At 58.4% G+C, this 27,435-nt stretch overlaps 1 protein-coding gene across 4 annotated transcripts in view; it reads right to left on the reverse strand.

Annotated features, from left to right (window-relative positions):
* The window catches only part of DLGAP4 (DLG associated protein 4), a 134,933-nt gene that overhangs the window by 43,519 nt on the left and 63,979 nt on the right, over positions 1-27,435 (reverse strand). Inside the window, exons 1-8 of one of the 4 annotated variants that reach the window (XM_079321991.1) lie at positions 17,849-17,926; positions 17,466-17,554; positions 14,084-15,101; positions 13,528-13,581; positions 7,312-7,529; positions 4,394-4,508; positions 1,469-1,519; positions 182-428 (exon numbers count right to left, since the gene is read on the reverse strand). In XM_079321991.1, coding sequence (XP_079178117.1) covers positions 182-428; positions 1,469-1,519; positions 4,394-4,508; positions 7,312-7,529; positions 13,528-13,581; positions 14,084-15,034 — 1,636 coding nt within the window. In that variant the 5' untranslated portion in view covers positions 15,035-15,101; positions 17,466-17,554; positions 17,849-17,926. Of the gene's footprint in view, positions 1-181; positions 429-1,468; positions 1,520-4,393; positions 4,509-7,311; positions 7,530-13,527; positions 13,582-14,083; positions 15,102-17,465; positions 17,555-17,848; positions 17,927-21,880; positions 21,975-27,435 lie in introns of those variants that run through there. The other 3 variants (XM_079321985.1, XM_079321990.1, XM_079321989.1) reach the window with 3 other exon arrangements.

Here is a 27,435-nt window from a genome sequence, read left to right on the forward strand (position 1 = left end):
AGCACCCAGAGCCCATCTGCCATTCCAGCACCCACATCCAGCTGCTGCCCATCCCCTCGGGCACAGAGCAAGCCCCACGCCCCCCAAAAGTGACGGACAACCAGGGCTGGGGAGGCAGGTCCCCGAGCCCAGCGCCTGGCCGCGCCAGCAGTGTCCCCTGTCCCCGCGCCGCGGCACTCACTGCTGTTGGTGGGCAGGGTCCTGCTGCCGCTGAGGCTGCCCGCGGGCGGCGGGGAGATGGAACGGACGGAGCCCGTGTCGTCCTCCTGGGAGCAGCCTGCCTGGATGGCGCGGAGGTAGCTGTGGCTCCGGGATCGGAAATAGCTGGGCAGGGGCAGGTCCAGCACCTCCGCGGCCGCTGACTCGGCCTCGCTGTAGGTGGAGTCGCAGACGGGCTCGTACTGCTCCCCCAGCTCCGGCTCGGGTGCCTGCACGGGACAGGGGCAGCCCAGTCAGCCCTGCCTGCGGCCACCTTCGACCCTTCCCTTCCCTCCCCTCCTGCACCTCGCCCTCGGCCACCCCTGCCTGGTCCCACTCACGGCAGTAGTCAGTGGTCAGTGCTGCAGGGGCTCTCTGCTGAGAGAGACAAGAGCAACCCCTCCTTGGAGGCGAGAGGGTCCCTGCTGGTGGAGTAGGGGACACTTACCAGCTCAGTGCCTGTGAAACACCCCCAGTCCTGCTGCTGAGAGCCTGTGTGGCCAAAACGCCAGCCCAGCCTCTGCCAGGGCCCCTGTCCCAGCACAGCTGTGACACCCCAGCCTCAATGTGAGACCCCTCCAGGGCAGGCTTGCTCCTCAGGGGGAACATGGGGAGACAGCAGGGGAGAGCTGTGGGCTGGGGGACAGCCCCCACACTTGCCTAGGGTGGGTCTCGGAACCCATCCCAGCCGCATCCCTGGTGAGGGCCAGGAGAGGGCTTGGCTGTGGCCAGGGGTGAGCAGGGCAGGGGTGGCTCTCCCACTGCCCCCACCTTCCTCCCTCCTGCCCACAGCCCTGCCTTGCTCTCCCGTGGCAGCTGCTGGGCAAACTTGGTCTTGGGAGAGGCTCAGCCAGGTCCAACCAGACCCAGCTCAGAGCAGACTCTGAAATACAGGTGAGAGATGCTCAGACTGGCCCTGTTCCCCACATCCATCTCTCCTGGCCCTTTCTTTCTCCTGGCACACAACAGCATTGCTTCTGCCCAGCATTGGCATCTGAGCTCCACGAGGTTTGGCTCGAGAAGTTCATCTGCTTTCCCCCTAAAACTGATGGTCCCTAAGCCCCTGCTGGGCCCAGGACTCAAGCTCTCCAGCTGCCTTGCAGTGCCTGGGTCAGGAGTGCTGTCTCCTTCTCCTCTTTTCCTTCCCCTCCTGCTGCTGGCCTTGCCATGGGCTGACCCCAGAGCCTGCCTCACACCCTGCCGTGGATGTCCAGGCTGGCCCCAGAAAGCTCCGTGAGGAAGGATGAGAGAAACGCCAGCGGGACAATACCTGCTCTCCATGGGTAAATATCTGAGGGATAAGTGAGGGGGGTCCAAACATCTGGAAGAAAGAGTTGGAGAAGGTTAAAGGCCAATAACAGGGGAGCCCCTCACACAGACAGTCACTGCACAGGGACCGAGGACAAGGGGAGCGGGAGGCCCGTCCCCTCGGGCACTGCTGCTGACACTTCAGTACAAACTGCAGAGCTCCAAGGATGCCAAGCGAGGCCACACAGGCCCCTCAGACATTGGCACGGACATGACGAAGCTCCACAGGACACTTCGACCACAGGAGAAGCTGCTGAGCATTCAGCCTGCTCTGGGCACCATATCCATCTACAGCCACAGGGGACACTGGGGACACACCGTGCTGCGACCCCCCTCAGCACACAGGGGAGCTGGACAAGGTGGCCGTGGTTCCCTGGGTAGCCCCCAGCGCTCACAGCTGCAGAGCCAGGGGCGTGGGCAGAGAGCTCCATGTGGGGGGAGCTGTCCCTTGGAGCTGTCCCTGCAGGGCTGGGCTGCCCCTCAGGAACTGTCCCTGCAGGGCTGGGCTGTCCCATGGAGCTGTCCCTGCAGGTCTGGGCTGTCACTCAGGAACTGTCCCTGCAGGGCTGGGCTGTCCCTTGAAGCTGTTCCTGCAGGGCTGGGCTGTCCCTCAGGAACTGTCCCTGCAGGGCTGGGCTGTCCCTTGGAGCTGTCCCTGCAGGGCTGGGCTGTCCCTCAGGAACTGTCCCTGCAGGGCTGGGCTGTCCCATGGAGCTGTCCCTGCAGGTCTGGGCTGTCACTCAGGAACTGTCCCTGCAGGGCTGGGCTGTCCCTGCAGGGCTGGGCTGGCCACCTCGCTGCTGTCTCCCCACGCCAGAAAAAGCCACACAGAAGCTGTTCTGCCTCCCCAGCAGAGCAAAGTCACAGCACACACTCAGCATACGGACAGACCCTGCCAGACCCTGCGCTGCCTCCTCCTCCTCCTCTCCACCCTCGGGGCTCTGCCTGGCACCACCTGCCCAGGATGACTCCTCTCGGGAAGAATTCATGTTCAAAGTGCAACTGAGGGAAGAGGCTTGGCTCTGGGAAAGGGCCTGACCCTCTTGCCCAGGGCACAGCTCACGGTGGGGCTTGGCAGTATTGGGGTCACCAGCTCTGTCCCCGTTGGTGTGACGGGTGCTGACACACACACGTGGTGATCCCCGGACTGCCAGAGGGCTGCACACTGCAGCTGGGTGGGGACAAAACTAAGCAGAGGGGACTTGTCTGTCAGAGTTGGGGGTGTTTCCACGTGGGAAGACACTGGGGTCTGGCTGGACACACAAGGAAGATGTTGGAGGTCACACAAAAATGAGGGCAGGGCAGGAACTGCCTCTGGCACTGGGATGGATGAGACCAGCAAGCACTGGCAGATGAACCAGCTCCATCCTGCATCAGCACACGTGCAGTTTGTGGGAGACCTCTCAATCCCAGCCAGCTGCAGCTGACCTCTCTGGTTTTCAGGTGACAGTGGCAGAGGGCACGTTGTGGCAGCAGCCTCCTGTGTGAGCGGCTGCTGTGGCAGTCAGTGTGCTCCCAGCAATCCCAGTACCACCAGTCTGGCTCTGGGCTGGCTGCTTGTGCAGCTCCTGGCCCATCATGGGCTGCTCAGACCCTTCAGCTCCAAGCCCCTCCTGCTGTCCCCATGGGGGTGCTGCACTCTGCCACTGGAAGCAGCTCTAGACATGGATAGAGCACAGCCCCATGGTCACCTGCAGAGACTTCAGCACGGACTGACACGCAAAGGACAAGGACATGGCAGTCCTGACCCCACTGTGCACTGAGACACCCAGCACATTGCTGCTGCTGCACAAGAGACAGGACTCACCACAGGAATGCCCAGCAATGCCCCTGCTCCCCTGAGCCCCCCTCTGAGGGCTCCGACTGCTCTGGGACAGCAGGAGACTCCAGCCAAGAGGCTCAGAGCCCCCCACACCTGGATGGGAACACAGGCAGGACGTGCCCTTTTCTCCTCTCACCCTAGGGCTCCTGATGCCCATCCTGCTGCTCTGCCCCCCCAGAGCAGCTGTGTGGGTCCATGTCCCCATGCAGACACGCAGGAACAGATGGGACAGAGGCCCATGGGCTGAGATGAGCACACGGGATCTCTCAAAGGCTCATCCTGGCACTGGTTATCTCCCAGCTGGGAGGCAGCTCCAGAGCAATCCCGGCCCCAAGGAGCTCCAGAGAAATCCCATAACCACATTGTGGGAAGTTAGACCCATTCTGCATCAACTGCATCCCAAATGTTGCAGCTGGGGCTTGAGCCCACCTTGTGGCAAGGGGTTTGTTACCCTCTGCCAGCGTCTCACAGGCATCCTTTGCCATGGGGCCCAGGAATATCCAAAAGAGACATCCCCAGCTGGCTGGCAGGACAGCCTCCCTTGTCCCTACAGGCACCTTGTTCCTGGGTCCAGTCTGCTGCATGAGGGATGAGCTGAGCAGGGTGACTGTCCCTGGTGACCCTGCAGGGTCCCAGGCTGGACACCACCAGCTGAGGCTGGCCCCGGCTCTGGACCCACCCAGTGGACATGAGGGGCTTGCAGCAAGGCTGAACAGCCTTGCACATAGTTCTGAGGGGTGACACAGTGAGACCCTGCACCCAGAGCAGCCCTGAGCTTCCCCAGCACTGTGGGGCACCCTCTGGGTTACCTTACCTGTGGCAGAGGGATTTTGGCTGCTCCAGCAGTGTGAGAGGAGGCAAAGCTGCAGAAAGGAGGTCTTATAGGAATCCTGATTAAAGAGCTGGCCATGACCCATTGGTACAGCTGCCAGAGAACAGCCTGTGCAGTCCCTGGAGCTCAGCCAGTGCCTTTTGAAGAGGGAAGAAGATGCTCCCTCTCCCCTGAGCTGGCCTCCTCCCTCGCTGGCTTTGCCAGCACAGTGGGTCAGCACTTCAGCCCCTCACCTGGTTGATGCAGCTGGATTCATTGACACTGTCAGAGATCTGGTTGTATTCTTCCTCCCAGGTCGGGAACTTCGGAGGTAGGAGGATCTCAACAGAGTCCAGGCGGTCCAGGCTCCTGGCAGCAGAGAGAGGTGTGAGGGTGTCCCCATGGCAGAGGCAGGGCTGGGGCAGTGCTGGAGCAGAGCCAGACCCCCTGCCCAGGGCCCCTCTGCTGGGCACAGGCACAGTCACAGGCACACGTGGCAGCACCAGGAGGATGCTGGGCACCCTGTGCACTGCTTGGCTCCTGGAGAAGGCAGCGCCTCCTCACCCTGCACCTGGCACACAGGAAAAGGGTTGTGAGGTGCAGTGGAAGGAGAAGGGCAAGATTTTGGGTCCTGCTGCCCCCAGGAATGCACTGCAAATGCCAGATCAGTCTGAGCCCCAGGGAGCATGTGGGATCAGTGCCAGTCTCTAGTCACAGCACTGCCTGGATTTCTGGAAAAGGAAGGAGTGAGAAACGACTTTTAATTTTGCATTTTGTGGATTTTGCAATTGGAAACAACTGCAAGATACATATATTTACACTTGTATGGAGGAACCCAAAAGATTATCTGGAAGAAGTCCAGTGGGAACCTAGCTGGAATGACAGTGCTGCATGAGCAAGGGATCAGTATTTCCAGTACAGCTTTGCAGGGGGAAACTGCCATACATCCTGGGGCACAGCAGCAGGCTGTGCACAGGAGCAGAACAGGACTCTCACTGAACCCCAGGCAATTGGGGGCTGGGGAAGGATGGGGCTCCCATGGGGCTCTGTTCCACCACACCCTGTGTGAAGGAGTCCTGGTGGCAGGCCAGGTGCATACAGTGGGGGACATAGTCAGAGGCCAGGACAGCTGTGGGACTTCTCCATCTGCAATGACCTGTGATCCCAACAGAGGAGCTTCCCCTAAATCTGCCAGGGCCGGGGTACAGAGGTCTGATTGTCACCTGCCTGGGGACAGCGGAGCTCAGGGCACGGTAGGACCTGTGCAGCACGTGGGCACCCACAGGGACTCTGAAGTGTCCATCCCAGGGTGGGACGGGAATGGGGAATTGTCTCTTCTGCCAGGGGAGATGGAGGAGACAGCCAGGCCACATGGGGACCACGGGCTGTGTGACACCCCTAGCCCTGGGCTCTCTGCTGACTGTCGGGTTTCCCTCATGCTGAGGGCTTTGTCAGTGAGCTGACACCATGAGCCACCTCTCCTGGGGTGGGCAATGTCCCTGTGCCACCCCACCGACCTTCAGCCGCCTGCCCACGGGACAACCGAGTCAGAGAGCGGCCAACAGTCCTTGGCGGGGCAGAGACCCTCGCAGAGGGCCGGCTCTGCGCCCTGCCCTGGCTCCGGCTGCCCCTGTGCCCCCGTTCCAGGCACAGCCCGGGGTGCCCCGGCTGCCGGGCTCGGGCTGCGGCCGGGCGGCGAGTGCCGGGCACCAGGTGGCGACCGCGCTCCGCTCCCGGCTCCGGCCGCAGCCCGGCTTCTATTCCCGACTCCGGCTTCATCCCTGCCTTTATTCCCGGCTCCGTCCCCGACTCCGGCTTCATGCCCGGTTTTATTTCCAGCTCCGTCCCCACTATCGTCCTGGCTCCAGCCCCAATCCGGGCTCCATTCTCAGCTCTATCCCTGGTTTCAGTCCCGGCTGTATCCCCAGTCCCGGCTCTATCCCCAGCTCCAGCTCAGGCTCCATTCCCGGCTCCGGCTCCAGCCTGGTCCCGGACAGGGTCCCGCGGGGTTCTGCCCCCGCAGAGCTCCTGTGGGGAAGAGCCCTGCCCGGAGGCCCCGGAGCCGCATCCCAGATCTGTCCCAGCATAGTCCCGGCTCTGGCTGAGCCCAGCCCTCAGGCCAGGCCACATCCCGATGGACATGGTCTGGATGGACGATGACCAGGGCAGAAGGAACCCCAGCCTCTCTATGTGGGTATTTTTCACCACAGACTCCAGGACTTCACTCTGCTGCCCTGAGGTGGAAGTGAAGGCTTGGAACAGGGATGGATCCAGAGCAGGCATTTCCAGGGCTCCCCATGGCTGATTTTGTCATCTTCTGACAGCAGAAAGCAGCACCTGGTCTCAATGTGAAGGCTCTGTGGTGTCCCCACCTCCCTGCACCCCACTTCCCTCTGCATGCTGAGCCTCAGCAGTTCATCCCCAGTGGCTCCTCATGCCCCTCTGCACCTCTCACAGCTGCCCCAGCTGCAGCATCCCGGCACTGACAGCCCCCAGGTCCCTTCTCCTGGGATGTGAAGCAGCTGCTGAGGACATTGCACAGCATCACTGCCCAGTCACGCAGAGCCCATCCTGCAGGACCAGCCTCTGGCCCAGCAAAGCTTCTGCTCTGCTCCCCTGGCTTTGTCTATCTGGCTCAAACCATTCTGGATTTTCCTCCCTCAACACCTGGCCAAACCTCTCAGCTCCTCAGGATATCCTCCAGCCCAGTGTGCAAACCTTCTGGCTGGTCACAAGGTCCCTGGACACCTCTGGAGCAGACCAGCTCCAGACACAGTCCCAGCAGGCCAAGTGTCCTCTGCCATTCTGGGTGAGCAGCTTCCATGGCCAAGGGGCATCTTGGGGTTGGGATCTCACCATTCTCCCAGAGCAGAAGATGCTTGGAGAGGAAATCCCTACAGCTCCATCAGAGGAGTGCTCTCCCCCTGGCTGAGGGGACAGGGACCTGAAGCAGGTCCTAACACCAGGCTACTGGGAATCAGCAGGATGGGGACCCACTTCTTCCCCTGTCTCGCTTGTCTCCTCATCTCTCATTTAGGGCTGGGGTGCCCTAACAGAGCCCCTGCTGGGCTCTGATGCCACACAGGCCTCTGTGGGGTGCTGCAACCCCAGGGCTGCTCCAGACCTGGCCCTGCAGACCCATGAAGTGCTCCCAGAGGAGCTCCAGCGTTACCTTTGTGTGGTGCTCTGCTCACTCAGGGACTGTTGGGTGGCCTTGAGGTAACTCTGCCTCCGAGCTGCAGTTTTCGGGGATGGCTTGGGGCTGGTTTCCGAGTCCTCGCTGTCGTCATCCCCCATGGCTTTGATGTAACTCCCGCTGCGCATGCGCCGGCAGGGGATCTCGCTGTCCTTGTCCCGGGACAGCGTGCTGTTCCACTCCCCGTGGGGCACCTGCCGGAGGGAGGCAGCGTCAGCAGACATGGCATGGCACATCCCATCCTGCTGGGACCATGGGCAACTGAGGAGATTGCTGGACCTTCCACTGTGCTGTGGTGGGAATAAGCAGCGATTCCTTCACAACCCTCCCTTACCAGTTCATGCCAGGCAGCCCTTGGCTTGGTGGCCTCTGTTTAAGCACATCACAGCCATTCCCAGCTCTGTCCCAGCCATGCTCCCACAGCCAGGACTTAGCTGCACGATGCCAGGTGTAACAGGGGAGGAGGGGACGGTCTCACTGGGCCTGTGTGGGGCACTGGGACAGGGCTGGACGTGGTGTTCATGGCACAGACCATGTCACTGAACATAAAAGTGCTGTTGTGGAGCAGGGCCTGGGGCTCAGAGCCCAGACCTCCATGGGCTCTTTAAGCTTTTGAGTTGAAGGTGACTCTGAGTGGCTGAAATTACTTTCTGAAACCACATCAGGCTCTCACAAGTCCCTCTAGAGCAGCTTGGGCACACAGACCTTTAGCTGGCCTCTCTGCAGAGAGATGAGCAGTACCTTGGGCATGAAAAGCACCTCTACCCCTACCAAGATGCCAACTCTACAGTAAATTTAAGGCAGACATGGTTTCTTGTTCCCTCGGTAGGGAGGAACGAGCTGATGGTCCCATGGGAGGCCTGAAGCACTGAGCAGCCACAGCAGCCACCACCCACCCTGCCCATCCTGTGAAGAGTTTGTGGGGCAGACAAAGTGCCCAGGATTGACCAGGATGAGCCACATGTGATGTGGAACAAGTCAGGAGAAAGATGGGAAGCCCAGGTTTCCAGGAGCAAACCTTGACTTTGTTTCTCACTTGGATTGCTGCTGGCCTTTGTCCTGCCCTCGAGGACATGGCCAAGAAGCAGCCAGGCCCAGGAGTACGCAGCAATGTTCATGCCATGCCAGTGCCAGGGCAGCCCAGGACCACTCAGACTGCTCCAGCAGCAGCTGAGGATGCCATGAGGAGCAGTGACAGGTCTTGTGCTGAGCACAGCTTGTGCTGACAAGAGATCCCACCTTGGCTCTGCTGGATGGAGCTGCTGGACCTGCCCAGCTGCCCAGGGAGCCACAGGGCTGAGCAGCAACAGCTCACACTATGCTCTGGGCATGCAGGGCTGGGTTGCAGTTGTGGTAAAGCAGAGCCTTGTGATACCTGTTCCCATCCCTGCTCCCAGCAGAGCCAGCCTGAGGTTGTGTCTGATGCTGCTGGGTTATAGCACCTTCAGATGAGGCTCAGATCTGCAGGCTGTGTCCAAGTGCAAGCTCAATCCACAGAGCACAGCTGAGGGCTTTCTCCTGCCCGAAGGAGCAGGGACTCAGCCTGTGTCCTGCCAGCGTGCTCCCTGTGCCCACTCTGTGCAACACACCCCAGGCCACCCTGGGGCTGCTTTGGTGACAGGGCTCTGCCTGGAGTGCACCTGTGACCCAGCACCCGCATTCCTGAGAGTTGTGGAACAGAGCCAGGGCTGATCCAGGTGGGGACCAAAGGGGACTGAGTCTTCCACGTGAGGCATGCACACAGGCCAGGCCTTCCTGGACCCACTTGTTGCTGGTGTGGATTCTCCCATCTCTTTCCACTCTGCTCCTGCAATCTTTATGCTTGGCCACAGCTCCCAGGCTGGCTACTCACATGACTGTCCAGCTCAGGGGCTGTGGGTTTCATCCCTCAGGTCCTTACAAATGCAAGAGCTGGGAGCCCTTTCCCTGCTGGGTGTGAGTGCTGCCTCTGTACTGGTGGCCTTGAGGCCACGAGGGACCCACTGGCTCCAGGTGGCTCCTGCCACTGGAAGGATCCCACAGGTCACTGGGATGCCTGGCTCTGACCATTTCTGAAGGAGATAAGAACCCTGAGAATCACTTGTATATTGATTATCTTGGTGCCAGGTCTAACTGGAGATTGCATTTTACTGGCTGCTTTCTCCTTGGGCTGAGCTGCAGCTCCTGCCTGTGGGGTCTGGGCCAGCATGGGGCTGGAGAGAGCAGGCAGGGCTGCAGAAGGATGGTAGGGCTGCAGAAGGATGGTAGGGCTGGTGAAGGATGGTAGAGCTGGTGAAGAGGGACAGGGCTGGAGAAGGGTGGCAGGGCTGCTGAAGGATGGCTGGTGAAGGGTGGCAGGGTTGGAGAAGGGTGGCAGGGCTGGTGAAGGGTGGCAGGGTTGGAGAAGGGTGGCAGGGCTGGTGAAGGGTGGCAGGGTTGGGGAAGGGTGGCAGGGCTGCTGAAGGGTGGCAGGGCTGCTGAAGGGTGGCAGGGCTGCTGAAGGATGGCTGGTGAAGGGTGGCAGGGTTGGGGAAGGGTGGCAGGACTGGGGAAGGATGGCAGGGCTGTCTGCAGCCCCTGGCTGACAAGGGCAGGGCCAGCCAGCAGCCAGGTGTGCCAGCAGGACAGGGACAGGGACTGTCCCTGTGCAGGGCCAGCACTGTGTGGGGCAGTGGGGTTTAAGAGCTCAGGATCCTGCAGCTGCTCTGCTGCCACTGCTCGAGGGCACACGCTGAGGAGTGCCCATTCTGCCTTGGCTGCTGCATTTGCCTCCTGGCCTTGGGTTCTCTGGGCAGGCAGCACAAGGACAGCTCCAGTGGGTCTCTCTGCTGCCTGCCCCAGCACTGCCTGTCCCACTGGACTTGTCCCTCACCCAGGAACAGCCTCCTGGGGCATCATGACAGCCCCTGGTCCTGACCAAGCTGCCTTAATCCTCTCCCTGCCTCTCTTCTGCTTTGTGCCTTGGCAAGGCAGCAGGACACAGGGCTGCTCTTGAGATGCTTTATATTCTGGTTCAGCAGTCAAGGGGAAGGAAGGTTCTTGGGAGGGCACCCTCTGAATCCACAGCCCCACTTTGGAGCATGTCCCACCTCTGCCTGTCCACAGGTCTGCTGGGACTCCCACAGCTCTGGCACCCGTGGGACAGAGAGCAGGACAAGAGTTTTGTAAGTGTCACACCTGCAAAGACAAGCAGGTGCCCTTGGAGGCTGGCAAAAGCAGCACAGGTCCTTTGGGTGCTGTTCAGGGTCCTCTGGGGTGCTTCTCTATGGGAGGATGTGAAGAGCCTGTCCCACAGTCTGAAGCTCTGCGATGGGGGCGACGAGCCTAGAGAGCTTCTGTGATCAAGGACAGGCCTGACAGTGGCCAGTGCAGTCCCTGAAAGGCAGCAGAGTTCTGGGCCAGTGACCCGGGGCTCTGAGCACAGACTGTGTCATGCCCATGTGGGCATGAGGGCACCCAGGCCAGGCACAGAGCAGCTCCTCATGAGTGGTGGGGCTCTGCTGCCCTTCCTGCTGCTCTCCCAGGTGTGGCCTTGGCTCTGCCCCATGTGCTTTGAGTGGTGTGGAAGGAGTGGAAGTAAGAAGATGACCAGGTCCAGAGACTTTATGGGGACTTGGGGGCTGCAGGAACGTGGGTCCTTCCTTGTGCCCTGCAGTGCAGGGATGTGGGATCCAGGCATGTGTCCACCCCTGGAGCTGGGCTCCACTGCTGCCACAGCACTGTACTGTCACCAAGTGCTGCACAGCCACCAAGGAACAGCTGTCTGGCTCTGCTGCTCTCCTGCCATGGGCTGAACATGAAGGGAAAAGGGGAAGGGGCCACAGGAGAGGCTTCCCTTGGGACATGGTCCAGTCCCTGGAGCAGGGGAGGAGGGGAAGGGCAAAGCTCCCCTCCCATGCTCTGGCAGGAGCTGCAGCATTCCCTCCACCCAGGGCAGGTCAGGGGGAAGAGACTCGAGGAGCAAACAGGGTTTTCATCACACAAGTGCCAGCTCTGCCATGCAGCCCAGCCCCGCACACACGGACATGCAGCACAGGAAGGCCCTGCTGAGCACTGCAAGGGGCACAGGCCATGCACAGGCTGCACTGCTGTGGGCACAGCCTGCTCCCTCAGGGGCTGTGTCCCCTGTGCTGTCCCACGGGCTCAGCTGTGTCCTCGAGAAAGCAATTGCAGCCAGGCCATGGCAGCTCCATGGCAGCTCGTGGGGCTGGCAAGAGGCACTCAGCATTGGGGAGTGGCTGGCACTGAACATGCCACCCACTCTGGATTAGGAATTATTTTCAGGGCTCCTGGAGTTAAGGAAGCTCTGGTGTGGTCTGAGTGGAGGTGGGGCTGGGGAGGCTGATCTGGATGATGCATCAGGTTCATGGTGATGTCCCCTCGGAGCCCCCACACTGCCTGTCCCTTCGGTGCTGCCTGTGGACTCACAGCTCCTGCTCACTCCTGCCTGGGGCATCTCCCAGTCCAAGGAGCTTCTCAGCCTCTTTCCTTGTACTCTCAGCTGCATATGGGGCCCATGGGGACAGGGAGACAGGGGATGGGAAGCACAGCTTCCCTCTCAGGGGACTGTGCTCTAAGGATGGAGCTGTGTCATCCTAGGGACTGATTCAAGAGATGCCTACCCTGATGGGATTGGGCTGGGCCTGGAGCTGGGTGATCAGCAGCTCCAGCATCTGGGAATGGATGTTTCCAGGGCCTGGAAACACTGCACAGATCCCCAATAGTTGTTGATGAATCCCCAGAATCCCCAGACCCTTCAGATGGAGCAGGAAAGGTGAACAGCCTTGGGGTCTTACCCAGCCTGAGGCTGGGGTGTCCTGTTTGTCCCCATCCCACTCCTGCCCTCCCTCATGTCTGTGCACCTCTGGCACTCACTGGGTATTTCTGCCTGTAAGCAGAGCAGGGTCCTGTGTCCCCCAGGCACTGGGAGAGCAGATCCTTGCTGTTCCTCCCCCTGGTACACGGAGGGAGTGTCCCTAGGTGTGACAGGGGACATGTGACCAAGCAAAAGGACATTCCCCACACACAGGTTCCAGAGGTGACTTCTCCATCACCGCTCCTGTGCCAAGGAGGGCCTGGGATACAACAGCCACATCCTCCTATGAGGTTCCTAGCTCTGTGCCCTGATCTTTGGGAGTGACACTGCACACCTGGGGACAAGGTGAGCCCAAGCACCTGTGTTGGCTCGTAGGGGCACCAGGCACCATGTTTTTGGGACTGGCTGCTGGTGCTCTTGGTTCTGCTGGTGAACCAAGCAGAGAGGCAGCCCCAGGCACTGGAGATGTTTGTCACAGCCTGGTGACCCCAGTGCCCCTCCAGCCATGTCAGTTGTGGCTGTTGGCTGCTCCCTACCCACTCCAAGTCCAGTGGTGCAGGCTGCTGGCCCTGGCCAGTGGTGCCAGGAGGATCAGAGCGAGAGGGAGCTGGGCAAAAGCTCCTGCTCAGAGCACGCTCCCTACCTGGGCGCTGCCTGCGTCGGTCGGCCCGGGGCCGAGGAGCTGGTCCCAGTGCCCCGTGTCCTCCCAGCTGAGCGGTGGGGCTGCCCAGCTGCTGGCCAGGCCCGTGCCACCCAGCTGTGCCCTCAGCCCTGCGTCAGGCTGTCGAGAAATGGAGGCTCATTACATGGGGGGAAGGGGCAGGGCAGCCTTGCACCCCAGAGCCCAGGGGCTGTTGGGGTGCCTGCTGGGCTCTGTGCTGCAGCCTGAGGGGAACAGGGCCCTTGGAGAGCTTGGCTGCAGCTCTTAAACCTCAAATGCTTAACTGCAAGGAGCAGGGGTAAAGAAAAAGAAACCAGGCCAAGATAATTTTCCCTGCTGGTGTTCCTGATGCAGTCAGTTCGGTCCCTTGGAAATTTGATTTACAGCCCTGGCCAGCGAGGTATCGGAAGCTGAGTATGCTTCAATAATTCATCACTTTTTAAAGCCTCCAAGCCCGCTGGGCACAGCCAGGGAAGCTCCTGGCACCTCTGCATTAAAAGGATGCTAGAGATTTACATGCAGAGGTCCCCTCCTCCCCCCATCCAGGCCTGGCTTATTTGTCTTCATTCCTCTCTCTAGGGCACAGCCAGGTTCATGCTGCTCCAGCGCCGCTTTTGGAAGCTGCCACAGCCCTGGGGCTGCAGGAGCCGGGGTTTCGAAGCAGCATCTGCCATGCAGGCCATGCAAGCGGGGCTGGCAGTGCAGCTGCCCCAGCCCTGCCCGCGGCTGGTCCTACCAGTGCTCCAGGGAAGCTGGGCAGAGCGGGGCTGACCGGGCACGCCGGCACATCCTTGCGACGCGTGGAGATAAGGGCTGAGTGTTAGTTACTGCTGCTGACCTCCAGCCCGTGCATGAGGCACAGGGGTCTCTGGGGGGCCTGGTGACACATGGCCCCTCAGCGTTCAGGCTGTGTGGGCACTCATGGGAAACAGCCACATGGGGCAGACACATCCCCACCTGCTCAGGAGCATCCCCCAGCACCTGCAGGGCCTGGGCGGGCACTGGGGGCACGTGGGAGGCCTGCAGGAAATGGGATCACACCCAGCAGAGGAGATGGGGTGGCATGTCACCTCCACACTGCCATGGTCCAGCACATGGACCCCATCAGCACCCCAGGTCCCTGCAGGAGGAGCAGGGGTCTGTTCCCAGGGCCCTCCCCAGCCCTCTCCTGGCTCCGTGACCTGAGGTGGTGGTTGAACCATCTGGAGATGTTTGATAAGGTCACATGGGTGCATCCCTGAGCTCCTGTGTTCTCCCTGCATGGAGCACCCCACATTCCCCACGGCACCCACCTGCAGGTAGTGGTAGGCCAAGTCCTGGTGGCAGGACTTGGATTTGAGCAAGGCTTTGTCGATGGTGGCAGAGGCCTTCTGGCACACCTCCCGGGCATGGCTGAGCGTCAGCGTGGACCAGGAGCCCCGCTTGATGTAGTTGGAGTCGTTGTTGATGGGGATATTGGTGCAAGGGGTGACCTTGAGGTCGTTATTGCTCTTGGAGGATTTCAGCATGTGCTCGCTGATGGTGTTGTAGGCGTGCATGAAGTACTTTGGCTGGCTGTGGTCGGGCTGCCGGCCCAGCGTCATCAGCCCCATGGGGTTGCGGTAGCTGCAGGTGTCGCTGTCCAGGTTGTCATCGGAGCTCCACCAGCCGGAGATGTTGGACCTGGTCCTGCGCTTGGGCTCCGAGGTCTTCGCCCGGTCCTTGCTCTTGCTCCTTCGGTTTTGCTTGGCCTCATCCGTCCCCTTCTTCCCGTTCACGTTGCCCTTGGTGGGGCCCTCCAGAGACTGGGACTTGGCGAAGAGCTTCTGCACGGAGTGCACCAGGTGCCGGATGCGCCCCGGGCTCTCGCTGCGGTGCTTGGCGTCGCTGCGCTGGAACTGCAGCGTGCTGAAGCCATCCCTGTGGATGGGCAGCTGCTTCTCAAACTGGTCCAGGAGGTTGGCAGGCAGGCGGTTGATCTTGGTGGCTTGGGCATGGCTGGGAAAAGGGTTGTCATCCGGGACCTCGAAGTGGGAGTTGTAATGGATGCGGGGGAAAGTGCTGCTGTTGGAGATCTGGTTGTTGAGCGGAAGGAGACAGTCGCCGTGGACGGTGTTCTGGGCTGGGAATCGGGGATCCATGGTGAAGGAGTCGGTAGGGCTGAGGAGATAAGGGTTCCTGTCCTGGGGGGCATAAAGAGAGTCTTGAGGGGAGTCCAGGTTTTCAGAGAGATGGCGGCTTCTGTTGTCTCCTAAGCCCTTCATGGTCCCAGTGCTTCCTAGACCATGGCTCAGGGATGGTGTGGCAGAGCCCTCGCAGACCTCCCTGCAGCTGGAGGAAGAAGAAGATGCTGAGAGCCCACTGGGAACCCCCCTGCAGCCCACTCCTCACCAGGGGCAAATCCCCATCGCTCTCAAAGCAAATGCCACCACAGTTGAAGGACAAAGGAGAGAAGCAGGATGGGAGAGGTGGGAGGGGAGGAGAGGGGAGGAAGGGAGACCAGGGGCTGGAGAGAGCAGGGCCCAGCACAGGAGGGGCAGGATTCATGTTCCCACTGCAGTTGCAGTGCTTGTGTGCCTCAGGGCTGCTTCACAACACTGCTGCTCCTGTTCTGGTGCTGCACGAGGGTAATTACCAGCGTCCCCTCCCCAGCAGCATGACAGAAGCACTGCCAGCAGGTTTTTGCTCTGCCTCCTTTGCTGGAGGGGCAAATGGAGAGGGTTGGAGGAAAGCCTTCTGTCAAAGCCCAGCAAGTCCTACTGAGCCCAAGCAGTCCAGAGCTGAGCAGCCCAGCTCTGCAGGGTGCCTGGTGCTCCTGAGGTGACAGATGCCAGGGCTGGCCCAGCTGGCAAACACCTCCTCTGCAGTCAGTGCTGCCTTCCTGGCAGGTTCTGGCCCGGAGCATGGCGTCAGTAGCTCTGTAAGAGCTGAGTGTTTCTGAGCACTCAGAGCCTGACCTGAGAAGATGTTGGCTGCTCAGATGATGATTCCTGCACCACTCCTGGGGAGTGGTGCCACCTGTGCCACCCTCCCAGCCAGCCTGCCTGTCCCCTCTGCCACAGCGGGGGGCTGGGGTTGGTCCTTTCCTTTCAGTGGGTATGGGATCCCTGTGGGGGGGTGAAAAGGACAGAGGGATCCCCTGAGGGCTCCTCACTGAACATCCCCAGTGGTCTTGCTCTGTCCTGCTCTGTTCAGAGGGATCCTCATCTTTACTGTGTTATACAGGGAAAAATGACAAGCCTTTAAGATTTGCCTAAAAGAAAAAAGAAAAAGAAAAAATGAACATTTATATGAGTTGAGCTGTCAATCAATAAGTTGATTTTCCATATTAAAACCTACTTAATATCATGGAATGTATAAATTAACTCTTATTTCCTGTTGCCTTTTAGTTTAGTTTCTTAGTACCTTTTTAGTTTAGTTTGAGTATTGCTTAAGAAAAGGCTTCTAAGACATGCAGATGGTATGTCCCTGTGAGGAGCAGAGCTGGCACTCTGTGCTCCTGGCTTCTCCCTTTCAGCTGGGAATGGGTCTCCAGTCTTCTCGAGGAATTTGTCCCTTTTCTGCAGTGTGGCCAGCAGAGTGGTGTGGGAGTGGAGTCAATGACCACTGCAGGGTGGCAGGGATTGACAGGCTTGTCTTCCTCACTCAGGGAAAAATGCATTAATAATGAAAAGCAGCCAGAGCTTTAAATAATTTTTGAAAGCATTAAGAAAAAAAAAAAAAAAAAAAGGTGGAATTTATTCCATGGCTTGACGGGCTTTGCAGTCTCCATTTAACTCTGTGGCTGTCAGTGGGTTGGCAGAGCCAAGCTGGGATTTCTAAAGCTGCAGTGAGCACAGCCTGGCCTTCCCATCCAGCTCCAATGGAGACCCCACTCCTACTCCCTCTCCCCTGAGCCCTGCTCCTGAGGATCCTGCCATGCTGACCTCAGCCCCCCTGCCCTGAGGCACTGCCCACTGCCCTTGCACCCATGGCAACAGCCCAGCACTGCTCCCTGGGCATCCCAGGGCCCTGCACCAGGCCTGTCCCGAGCCCCCACGAGGCTGCATGGCCCTATGGAGTGGCTCCTGTCCTGCTGCTGGCTCCTGTCCTGCTGCTGAGCTGCTCCAGTTGCCTGAGCTGGGAAATACTGATACCAAACCTGAGCCTTCTGCCCAAACACCAAACACAGCCTTAGCCTTGGCTGGGACCCAGCTGCTTCTGGTCTCTGTGGGTGTGATCCTAATTCTCCAGCAGCATCAGCCCCTTGGAGTGCCCTGCCCATGGGACCCACAGGGCTGTGAGAGAGAGATCCAGGTGATGTTCCTAGAGAAAAAGCTCTGGGCAGAAAGGAAGGATGGGGTGTAGGACAGGCTCCAGGCTGAGCTATTGATCTGAATTCCAGATGGCTTTGGATGGCCAAGCTCCACCTGCACACCTTGGAAGGGAAGCCCTGCAGGAGGCAGAAGCTCAAATCCTCCCTGAAGTGCCCAGGATTAGCTCTGCCTGCCATGGCCACTCTCTCTCCCTCCCTCCCTTCCTTCCTTCCTTCCCCCAGATTTGGAATCCCAGTAAAAACCTTCCCTTGTACCCAGGACAATCCTGGCCCTGGTGGACGCTGTGCTTCTCCCATTACAGGAACCAGGCTCCCTAAGGAGATATCACACCCTGATTTGATTATAAAGGGGGTGTCTCTGGATATCTGGGTATCTTTACCTTCTGAGAGCAGTTGATATTTGAAGCAGGAATCTCCTCCTAAGGCAGCCTGTGACTGCCTTGTGCTCACTGGGCTCCAGGTAAACTGCCTTAGGAATCGAAAGATGTAGGGAAATGAAATGAAATGAAGAAATGTAAATCTATGCCACACAGTGAAGGTCTAGTGTGCACAGGAGGAGGAGAAGGGCCAGGGTCAGGCTGGCTGTGGGTGCTGGAGAGGCAGAGGGGCAGAGAGGAAACCCGGAGGGGCTGGGGGATGAGTGGAAAAGGAGAGAAGGTTTTGGAGGGGCAGAAGCAGAAAGGATGGGAAGGTGGGAGCAGGGGAGGACAGAGAGCTTCCTCTGTCCCAGACTGGTTGCCCCCTGCCAAGGGTGGGCACTCACTTCTGTATGGCAGAGTTCACTGCTCCCCTCTCCTGTGGGGCTGCCACAGGTCCTGAACCTCCTGCCTATGCTGCCTGTGCCAGGATCCCTTCCCTTGGCAGCAAGGGAGGTGTGAGGTGTATCCCTGCTGCTGGGCAGGTGCTAGTGCCCATCACGCAGTCCTTGCTGCCTCCTCTGTCAGCTGGTTTCCCTCTAAGATGGATTAAACTGTTTTCTTACATTTCAATTACTGTCTGCAACCCTTGGCACTTTGTTGAGACATGGGCTCAGTCCTTCTCACCAAGCATGGCAGATCCCAGGGAGCTCTGAGAGCACCTCACCCTCACCCAGATTTCTGCTCCTTGTATGTGCACATTGGGACTGTAGCTGGAAATGCTCCACAGGCATGCAGATGTGGCACTTGGGACACGGTTCAGTGGTGAATGTGGCAGTGCTGGGTCAGTGGTTGGACTCCATGAAGGCCTTTTCCGACCTCACTGATCCCATGGGGGCTGTGGGAGTGTGTGTGACAAGGTGCTGGGGGTGACACGTGGTGGATGCCCCCCAGCCCACGAGGTGCAGGGGCTGTGGGGGTGTCCCTGTGCCTACAGGGCTCCTGCAGAACCAGGGAGTGCTGGGCTGGGGGCTCATTTTGACCTCCATGGGCTTCCTCCCTCCTGCCCTTCCCCCTGCCCTTGGCACACATGTCCCCTGTAAGGATTCCCTGTCCCCTCCCTGGCCACCCAGCTCTGCTGATGCAGCCACAGCTGAGCAATGCCTTGACCCAGAAAAGAGCACTTGAAGAGCTCTCAAAGTGGTGCTCAGGCCCTGACACAGGTGCTCAGAGAAGCTGTGGCTGCCCCTGGATCCCTGCAAGTGCCCAAGTCCAGGTTGGGTGGGGCTTGGAGCAACCTGGGACAGTGGGAGGTGTGTCTGCCCAAGGCAGGGGGTGGCACTGGATGGGCTTTAGGGTTCCTTCCAACCCAAACCACTCCAGAATTCTTTGGTACCCTGATTCCATGTACTACTGAGGCAGGGCTGTTCAGAAAGGGCCAGGAGCTGCTTGGCTGATGCCAGGAGGGGCAGGCAGCACATCAGGAGCAGCAGCAGCCTGTGAAATGGTGTGCTCAGAGCAGCAAGAAGCCAGCCCTGGACTGATGTGGCTGAGGGCACCTTTGGGTCAGCTGGTCCTGCCCTCTGCCCATCAGCTCTTGCAGGGCTCCATGTCCCCCAGGCTCCCACGCAAACCCAGCCCAGCCACCCAGGCTGGCTGCAAACAGAGGTGCCTGTTATAGATGGAACCAGCAGCACCATAATAACGGGCTGGAGTCAGAGAGATGATTTGCAGCCTGCAGGGGGAAACTGCCTCCCCTCTCCCTGCTGCAGGGAGCTGAAAGGATGGCTGTGCTTGGTGCAGGTGACGTGGGCCTGCCCACACGCTGGAGTCAAACGTTGCCTGAATTAGCAGGAGCTCTGGATGTGGCTGGGGGCCGCTGGCTGCCACAGCCCTGCATTAATGATGATTCAGAGTGCACAAGCTGATCGTGGCCGATAAAAATAGCTGGCTGCTGCTCAGAACAATTCATTACACAACAAACCCTCCTCCTGCCACAGCAGCTCCCACTGCTGCCTCGGCTCCTCGTGGGGCACAGCCCATCCCCAGGGATGAGCAGGAGAAAGCACTGCCCAGCCTGGGGCCCAGGCAGGGCTCCTGGGGAGGAGCTAATGCCACCCACCGTGACAGTGTCACCTGGAGAGCCAGGCACTCACTGCACAGCACTGCAGGGAACAGTGGCTTCCAGCAAGACAAGTGTGCCACCTCTTTGGGATCCCTCCTTAGGACACAGGGAATCCTCTAGAGGGCCAGTCTATCACTGCTGGGGGTGTCCCAGGGCACACCCAGCCCATCCTGACCACTGTGCCAGGCAGCCACTGCCAGGTGAAAAACAACCAGTGCCAGCCTGAGCTCAGCACAGTCTCATCCCTCAGCTGCATCCCTGGGGAAGGATTTCTCCATGTCTTCTCATGTAGGAATATGGCTGGTGCCCTAAGAATGTGGGATCTACACACAGCTGCTGAGGCTCCATAACAGCTGAAGACCAGTGGTCTTGCTTGCTCTTCAGGCCAAGGGGTGTCTCTGCCCACTGGGGTGATGAGAGAGACAGATCTGACTGGCACCATCCCAAAATGACAAGGAATAATTTATCTTACCTTAAGAGCTCTAAATACTACTTTTATTTTTGTTTTGTTTTGTTTTTCGTTTTGTTTTGTTTTTTTTCTTTGTTTTGGATTTTTTTTTTTCTTTTTAATCTGCCAGCAAAACCAAATGCTGTGAAAGTCAAAGACTGTGATATGACAAAGATTTTTGACTTCAGGTGTTGTCTAATTTGGAGAAGCATATGAACTCCTGAGAGAGACAGAGAACTTATTTCCATGCAGATGTCACTGGTAATATAATCAGCTCTCCAGGGAGCAAAACCCCAGAAATTCTGCAACCTATTTGTCTGTCCCTAAATAGAAGTTTCTCAAAGTTCTCCATGAGACAGGATTTGCTCTGAATCAGGAAATGCAAAGCATTAAGTAGGTCAAATGAGCCAAATGAGACAGATAAGAGAGGGAATTTTCAGGAAGAGAGAGCAGGACAGTTGATGAGGTGGCTGGAGTGGAAGGCCAGGGCAGGGAGCTGGATTGTTGTTTTTGAAACCTACCTGCAGCCTCTGCTGTCTTGCAGAGCACTGGGGGCACAGGCTGATAACCACATGGGATGTGTTCTAGCTTGGCTGGAAAAGCAGCTAATGAGAACATTCTGGCCCAAAGCTGACCTGTCCTGGCCAGTGCTGTTCAAAGCGTTTGGAGGGGGTGAGGCAGTGTCTGCACAGCCCCCATGGAGCAAGTGTGGGATGCAAAGCTGCCCCCGACCTGCCTCTGTCCTGCCTCCCAGGGATGGAGGTGTCCACCCTTGCACTGAGAGCTTGTGACCCAAAAAACAGCAGGGACTCTGCTTGGCCTCCTGCTGTCCCCCTGCCCAACCCTGTCTGAGTCCTCCTCTCACAGCCTCTCTGTGCTGCCAGAGCCACCAGCAGCCCCAGGACCACAGCCCCAGTGCCCCTCCCAGGGCACAAAGACCATGCTGAGGAGGAGGAACTTCAGTCTGGAGAGGAAACTGAGGTCAAACTTCACTGGAGCCTTCACTAGTGGAAAGTGCTGAGGTCTGCTCTGTGCCATGACAGGACAGGGAACAGCTGCAGCTGTGTCAGGATTTATGCTGGAGATCAGGAAAGGTTCTCCCCAGAGGTGCTGGCAGTGCCCAGGGTACGGGCACGGCCCCGAGGCTGCTGGAGCTGCAGGAGTGTATGGACAGCACTGCCAGGGATGGGGGGACTGTTGGGGTGTCTGTGCAGGGCCAGAGCTGGACCAATGATCCTCGTGGGTCCCTCCCAGCTCAGCACATTCCATGATTCTCTGTCTCCTTGCCCTTAATATTAGTGGCAGAGCAGTTACAGGATGCTCTGAACGGCCCTGGCTGTCACTGCTGCACCACCAGCTCAGCACGGAGGTTTCCTTGCTCCAGGGCAGATGCTCCCTTGGCCTAAATGGCCACCTGAAGTCGGGCAGGGCCTGCACTCGGGATGCAGCTGGAGGTGCTCCTGCGCTGGGTGTGCTCAGTGCCCAAGCCAAGCAGCTGCTTTGCCCGAGGGCGGCAGCAGGGGCAGGCAGCAGGGGCAGGCAGTGGGGGCAGGCAGTGGGGGCAGCCCGGCGCCATTGCGGGAGGCCGGGCCGGGCCCTCGCGCCGCGCGCCGGGAGCCGGGAGCTCTCCCTTTGTCTCCAAGTGGGTCAGGCGGGGGCGTGACGTTACTATAGCGATGGGCAGCACATTTCAGAACTTTGTTTCGGGAGGGGCGTGTTGCAGGATTCGCCAGGAAGGAGGGCTGTCATTGAATCACCCTCCCCTCCCCAGGCTGTCCTGCAGGAGCTCCGCTGCCCCTTGTCCCCAGCACAGGGCTGGCTCTGTCACCCCCGGAGTCCCAGAGCCACCCCCGGGCCACCCTGTACCTGTCACAGCGAGCTGGGCTCAGGGACTAGACCAGACTCAGCATCCTGTGCACCGTGTGTCCCTCTGGGCTCCAGGGCTGGCCCTCATGAAGACCTGTGGGGCAGAGAGAAAAGGGGACATGTCCTCACAGGGGCCAGGGAGGCTCTTCCTGACCAACGCCCCAGGCCACAGCCGTGATGCTGCAAACACTTGACAGGTCTGCCTGATGCCAGGTTGTGTCCAGCAAAGGGCAAATGGCAGAGAGGGAGGCAGAGGCAGTGCCACAGGACAGGAAGGATGTGGGAGTGTGTCCTGCATCCCTCGGGGTGTCATGTGGCTGAGAGGATGAGCTGGACATCAGCCAGGTGGGGAGGAGAACACCCACAGTGCTCCTTGCTGGGGTTCAGGTAGAGCCCCTTTGTGGGAAAGTGCTTCTTTCTTTCCTTCCCTTGCTTCTTTATCATGGACTAAACCCCCTGCAGTCTGTGGCCATGCAGGAGCCACTGACCTGGGCAGGGGGGATCCTGTCACCCTCTGTGCCTCATCCTGGGCTGTCTCCTTTGAGCCCAGCCTGGGAGGCAGGAAGGACAATCCTGGGGACAACCCCCAGCCCAGGGTGGCAGATGACACCTCAGGGTGCTCCCCTGGCTGTGTCCCAGCACTGCACCTGCCAGAACCTGCCCTGACTCTCACCTTCAGCACTGCAGCTCCCACCAAGACTCTCCCAGCTGGTCACTAGGTGCTACTGTGCTGCAGTTCAACCTGGTGGTTCCTCCTTCCCTGCCACCCAACCATACAGCAAACCATGGGAAAATGCTCCCTTTGTGAAAAGCCAGGTCAATAAATATGGGGGGGAAACCATTTTGTTTCTTAGCATCCCAAAACTCTACTGACCCTCCAGACAGCACAGTCTGAGTTACCTAATCCATGGTGTTTGCATTGGTGACATCCCAGGGTGGTTTGTGTGCACACACAGCCTCTGTCCTGCACTGGGAGCTGCTGGGGCAACCTGAGCAACTCCTGCTGCAGGGAAGCAAGGGATGGGAATGGCAGGGGAACCAAAAGAGGAGTCAGCCTTCCTAGGACAGTTTTTTTCATTCCTAGTTGAATGGAGGAAGCCATCTGAGTTTGAGAAAGTCCATGAGAGCCAAAAGAGGGGTGAAAATAGGTAAACCCCAGTTTCCTGGCTCAGACGGAAGGCTGGGACAAGAATGCAAACCTCAGCAATTTTTCTAGGAAAGCCAGGTCCAGGTGTGGGGCTTGACTCCCACCCTGGTGATGCAGAAGATCACCAAACTGGTGCCCAGAGATGAGGCAGCAGCTCTTTGTCCGCAGAATGGAGAGATGGACACTGCAGTGCCCCTGAGACCCTGCTGTGCTCCTGCCACCACCCAGCCAGAGGGGTTTTTTTCCTAACTGGGGGTTCCACATGTCCCACGTGCCTGAGGTGGCAGGCAGGTCACTGCACTGTGTGACTGTGCCAAGATGAGCTGTGGCAGGGCCAGGTGCCACTGGCTGCTATGCACAGTCACTGCACTGGCTGTGCCCAGCCCTCTCACAGCTCTCTCCATGGGAAAGGGAATTCCAGCACTGTGAGCTGTGTGAGGTGTGACCCCTGATCCAGACAGCAGAGCACCAGCACAGCCAGGATGCACAGCCAGTGCTGCCTGCAGCGCCAGCACCCACCTGCCTGTGTCACCACTGTCGCTGTCCTGCTCCAATGCCCCAGTGCTGGGATGGAGGGCAGCACCACTGGAGCCACCAGTGGCCACCATGGAAGCCACCAGCACCTTCTAGGAATGCCCCCAGCACCCTCCTGGCTGCACAGGCACCACCACTAGCACCCAGCACCTGCAGCAGCATGGGGATGGGAGTAGCTGTCCAGTGCTGACACCACTGGTCACATCTGTGTGTGTCACCAGCACCGCAGGGTGCCTCAGCCCCCAGCAACAGCCCAGTCCTGGCACATCCAAAGGGTGGGAGAAGCAGTGCCTGGCTACCAGGCCTCCCCTCACCCAGCAGGTTCCTTCAACTAAACAAGGTCATTGAAGCTCTGGACAAAGAAGCATTTTGGTGTGGAACTGTTTTACCCTTCAAATGCTGTTCTTGCACAGGGAAAATAGCACAATAATTGCTTTTAACTTATATCAGCATCAACGCCCAAGGGAATGCAAATGAGTAACTGTGTCACCAGCACAAGCACCTGATGTTACTGACCAGCCAGACACCTCCATTGTCCTTCCCTCCCTCCAGCCAGACACCTCCAGTGTCCCTCTCTCCCTCTCTCCATCCAGACATCACTGTCCCTCTCTCCCTCTCTCCATCCAGACACCACTGTCCCTCTCTTCCTGCCATTCTCAGGAGCAGGGTACTCAGGGCTGCAGTGTGAGGGGGTGGGATGGAAGTTGAGGGGTGGGATGGAAGCTGATGCATGGAAGGACAGAAGAGGTGCTGTAAGCTCAGGGAAGGGGCCTGCAGAGCAGTGGAGAGGTGGGGGAGCAGGGTACAAGCTGGGGCCCTGACTTTGCAGGCAATGAGGGCACAGGATGCCAGAGGAAGTGGCCAAGGGTCCATCCAGGACCCTTCTCTGCTCAGGGGTGTCTTACTGATGAACTTATGCCCCTTGAAGACAGTTTTGGTGAGTGGGGTCTCAGAATGCTCTGCAGCCAAGCCTTGCTGGAGACTCAGCTGGTGATTATTGTCCTCCTGGCCTAAGGGAGGAGGCCACAGCCTGCTCTGCTGCAGCCTGCTGAGGTGGTGCTGTGTGGCTGGAGAAGGTCTTGAAGGGATGAATCTGGTGCTCCTGATGCCAGCTCAGAGGTGGCTGCAAGTAGGTGGTGAAACATGAAGCATCAGTGTCTGCTGGGGCCTCTGAGGAAGGCAATGAGGTTTCACCTGAGTGAGCAGATGAAGACAGCAGGGTGGTCCTTCCCCTCCTGCCACTCCAGGGCCACACTGGTGTGGTCACAGCTGGAGCAAAACAAGGCCAGCAGAGCTGGGGAGGTGCAGGTAGTGCTGGGATCTAATTCTAGGGAAAATCCTGTGGAATGTTACAGACTAAAACAGCAACATTTTGGACTGGTCTCTGTGAGAAGAGAGGTCCCTCCTAGGCTGGGCTGTCACCTTCTGCTCCTTCCTGCTTCTCCTCCAGATTTGGAAGAGCCTCAGCAAACCACCCACGGCTGCTTTTGGTAAACCTGAGAGGAGATGAAGCTCTCATTCCAAGGAACAAGCACAGTGACCTGGCAGCCAGCCCAGTGCTGGATCCAGAGCTCTGTGAATAGGCTGTGAGATCCCACAAGCACAGCAGGGATGCTGCAGGGATGGGGAGATGAGCAGGTCTGGCACAGGGCAGAGAGGAAAGAGCACAGCCCCACAGGCAGGTGCCTAGGGGCTCTGAACACAGGGCTTCCTCCTGCTGTCACCCCTCCTGCTCTTGTCCCCAGACTGAACCCCCTCTAACACTTGGATTTACAGACTGTAAGAGCAGGTACAGACATTGCCAACCCTTTTGAAACAGGCCATAACACCACTGTCAGCAAATCCAGCTAGAGAACTAATGACAGGAAATGTATGTGTGCTCTTGTACCTCTAACCTCTGCACCATTTCTCTGGGTAAAACAAATGCATTGAGCTCACTTGGGCATCCCAGAAAGAATCACCTGTTACATGGAGGAGGTTTGGAGGCTGAGCTGGGAGCAGCACCTCCAGGGAAGGACAAGAGGCTGCTCTGGAGAGAGGAGAGAGCACAGGTGAGATATGGTTGAGAATAAGGGAGGAGATTTGTAGACATGATTAAAATCCTTCTGAGGAGGTATGAGAGGAAAAATGTGTGCGTAAACATCAGAGGGAAGAATTGAGCAAAGGTGGGAAGAGTGGGGAGTCCTGCAGAGCTGTGAGGAAGGTGCTCCCCTCCCCAAACCCAGAAGGCTCCCACGCAGATGCCTCATCAGCAGGGTCCTGTTGGGGCATGGCAGCAGGGAAATGAGGTTACAGCACATGGGATGGGCTGTTGCCCTCCTGCTCTCCCCACAGGAGGGTGTCCTAAACACAAGGACAACATGCAATGATCCTGCTGAAGATGGAAGCTGAAGTCAGCAAAAGGTTGAGGCAAAAGATGCACCCTCATGACTCCCAGAGGTCAAACCCCACATCACTGTCAACTGAGAGGAACCCTGGGGACAGAGTGGGGACCTGACAGTGGCACTCCTTTAACTCTGTACACAGGGCTCTGCTAGACCTTGGAGGCATCTCTTAAAGCAGGACTTTGGAGAGTGACTTTGCCTGCCTGAAGTCTGTTTCATGTGAAAGAAACATCACTCTCCCTTCTGCTACGATCTTTTATTAAATTTGCTGCCACCAATTTACTAAGTAAACACAGAGATAACCTCGGCCTCTACTCATTTAAATTAGATATTAGACAAAATTGTTTCACTGAAAGTGGTCTGGCATGGGAATGAGTTGCCCAGGGAGGTGGTGTGGAAGTGTTCAAGAGCCACCTGATGTGGCATGTAGGGATGTGGTGTAGGGGTGACTATGATGGGACTAGGATGATGGTTGGATTTGGTGATCTTGCAGGTCTCTTCCGAACTTGAGGATTCTGTGAGATGGGAGTGTGGGCAGGCCAGCAGCCCCGGAGGGCAGGGGAGGGCACTGTGGGTGGGGTTACCTGTTCTTGGCATGGGAACAGCCCTGAGATCCCTGTGTAGGAATGGAGGAAGGAGCTGGATGGAGCAGAGCCTCACCTTCCAGGCAGTGAGAGAACTGTGCCCCCAGCAGGGAGGGCAGATGCTCCTGCTGAGGGACCCCAGTGGGGTGGCATGTCCCCTCCTCAGGGCCCATCATGGGGTGCCTGTAAAGTTGGGCAGCTGGAATTATGAGGAGGGACTCTGCACTGGATAGGAGCTCCCAGCCAAAGGGCAGGGCACACCTGAGGCTTTGCTGAGGCAGAGCTGGCAGGGACTGCACAGACCCCTGAGATGCCCCTCTGGTGCAACACTTTCCTCTGAGGGCATGGGGGTGTGGCACAGACACAACAAGACATGAAACAGTGAGGGAGAAGAACAAACAGGAGGGACTGGGAGCCTTCACCTGCGTGACATTGTGATTTTGAGAATAAAATTGGTCCAGACAAGGGCACTGGAGAGAAGAAATTCTCTAAGTGCATTCCCACTGATGCCAGGGAGCCTGGATAACACACTCTACTCACATATGGACAAGGATTTGACCTAGTTGTGCTCCTGAAATCTGACTGGGAGCGTCACATAATTGGAGTGTTAAAACCAGCAAATGTTAAAATCAACAACTTCAGGGAGGAATGAGGGCGCAAAGGGACATCAGATGTCACGGCAGGCAAGGTCAGCAGTTTGAGTCATGCCCACCTGCAAAGCTCTCAGATCTGTTCCAGCAAAGGCAGAAGAAGGTGCAGGAATGCACAGGGCCTTCCCCAGCCTGGCAGCTGCTCTGTGATCCGCAGGGAAAACAGGCTCCCTTGCTATGGGAGAGACTTGTGCAGAGCACTGCAACCCAGTGTGAGCCCAGGATGGACGTGCAGACCACGGTGACTCAGCAGCTG

This window comes from Erithacus rubecula (assembly GCF_903797595.1).
Source record: "Erithacus rubecula genome assembly, chromosome: 18".
Lineage (NCBI taxonomy): Eukaryota > Metazoa > Chordata > Aves > Passeriformes > Muscicapidae > Erithacus > Erithacus rubecula.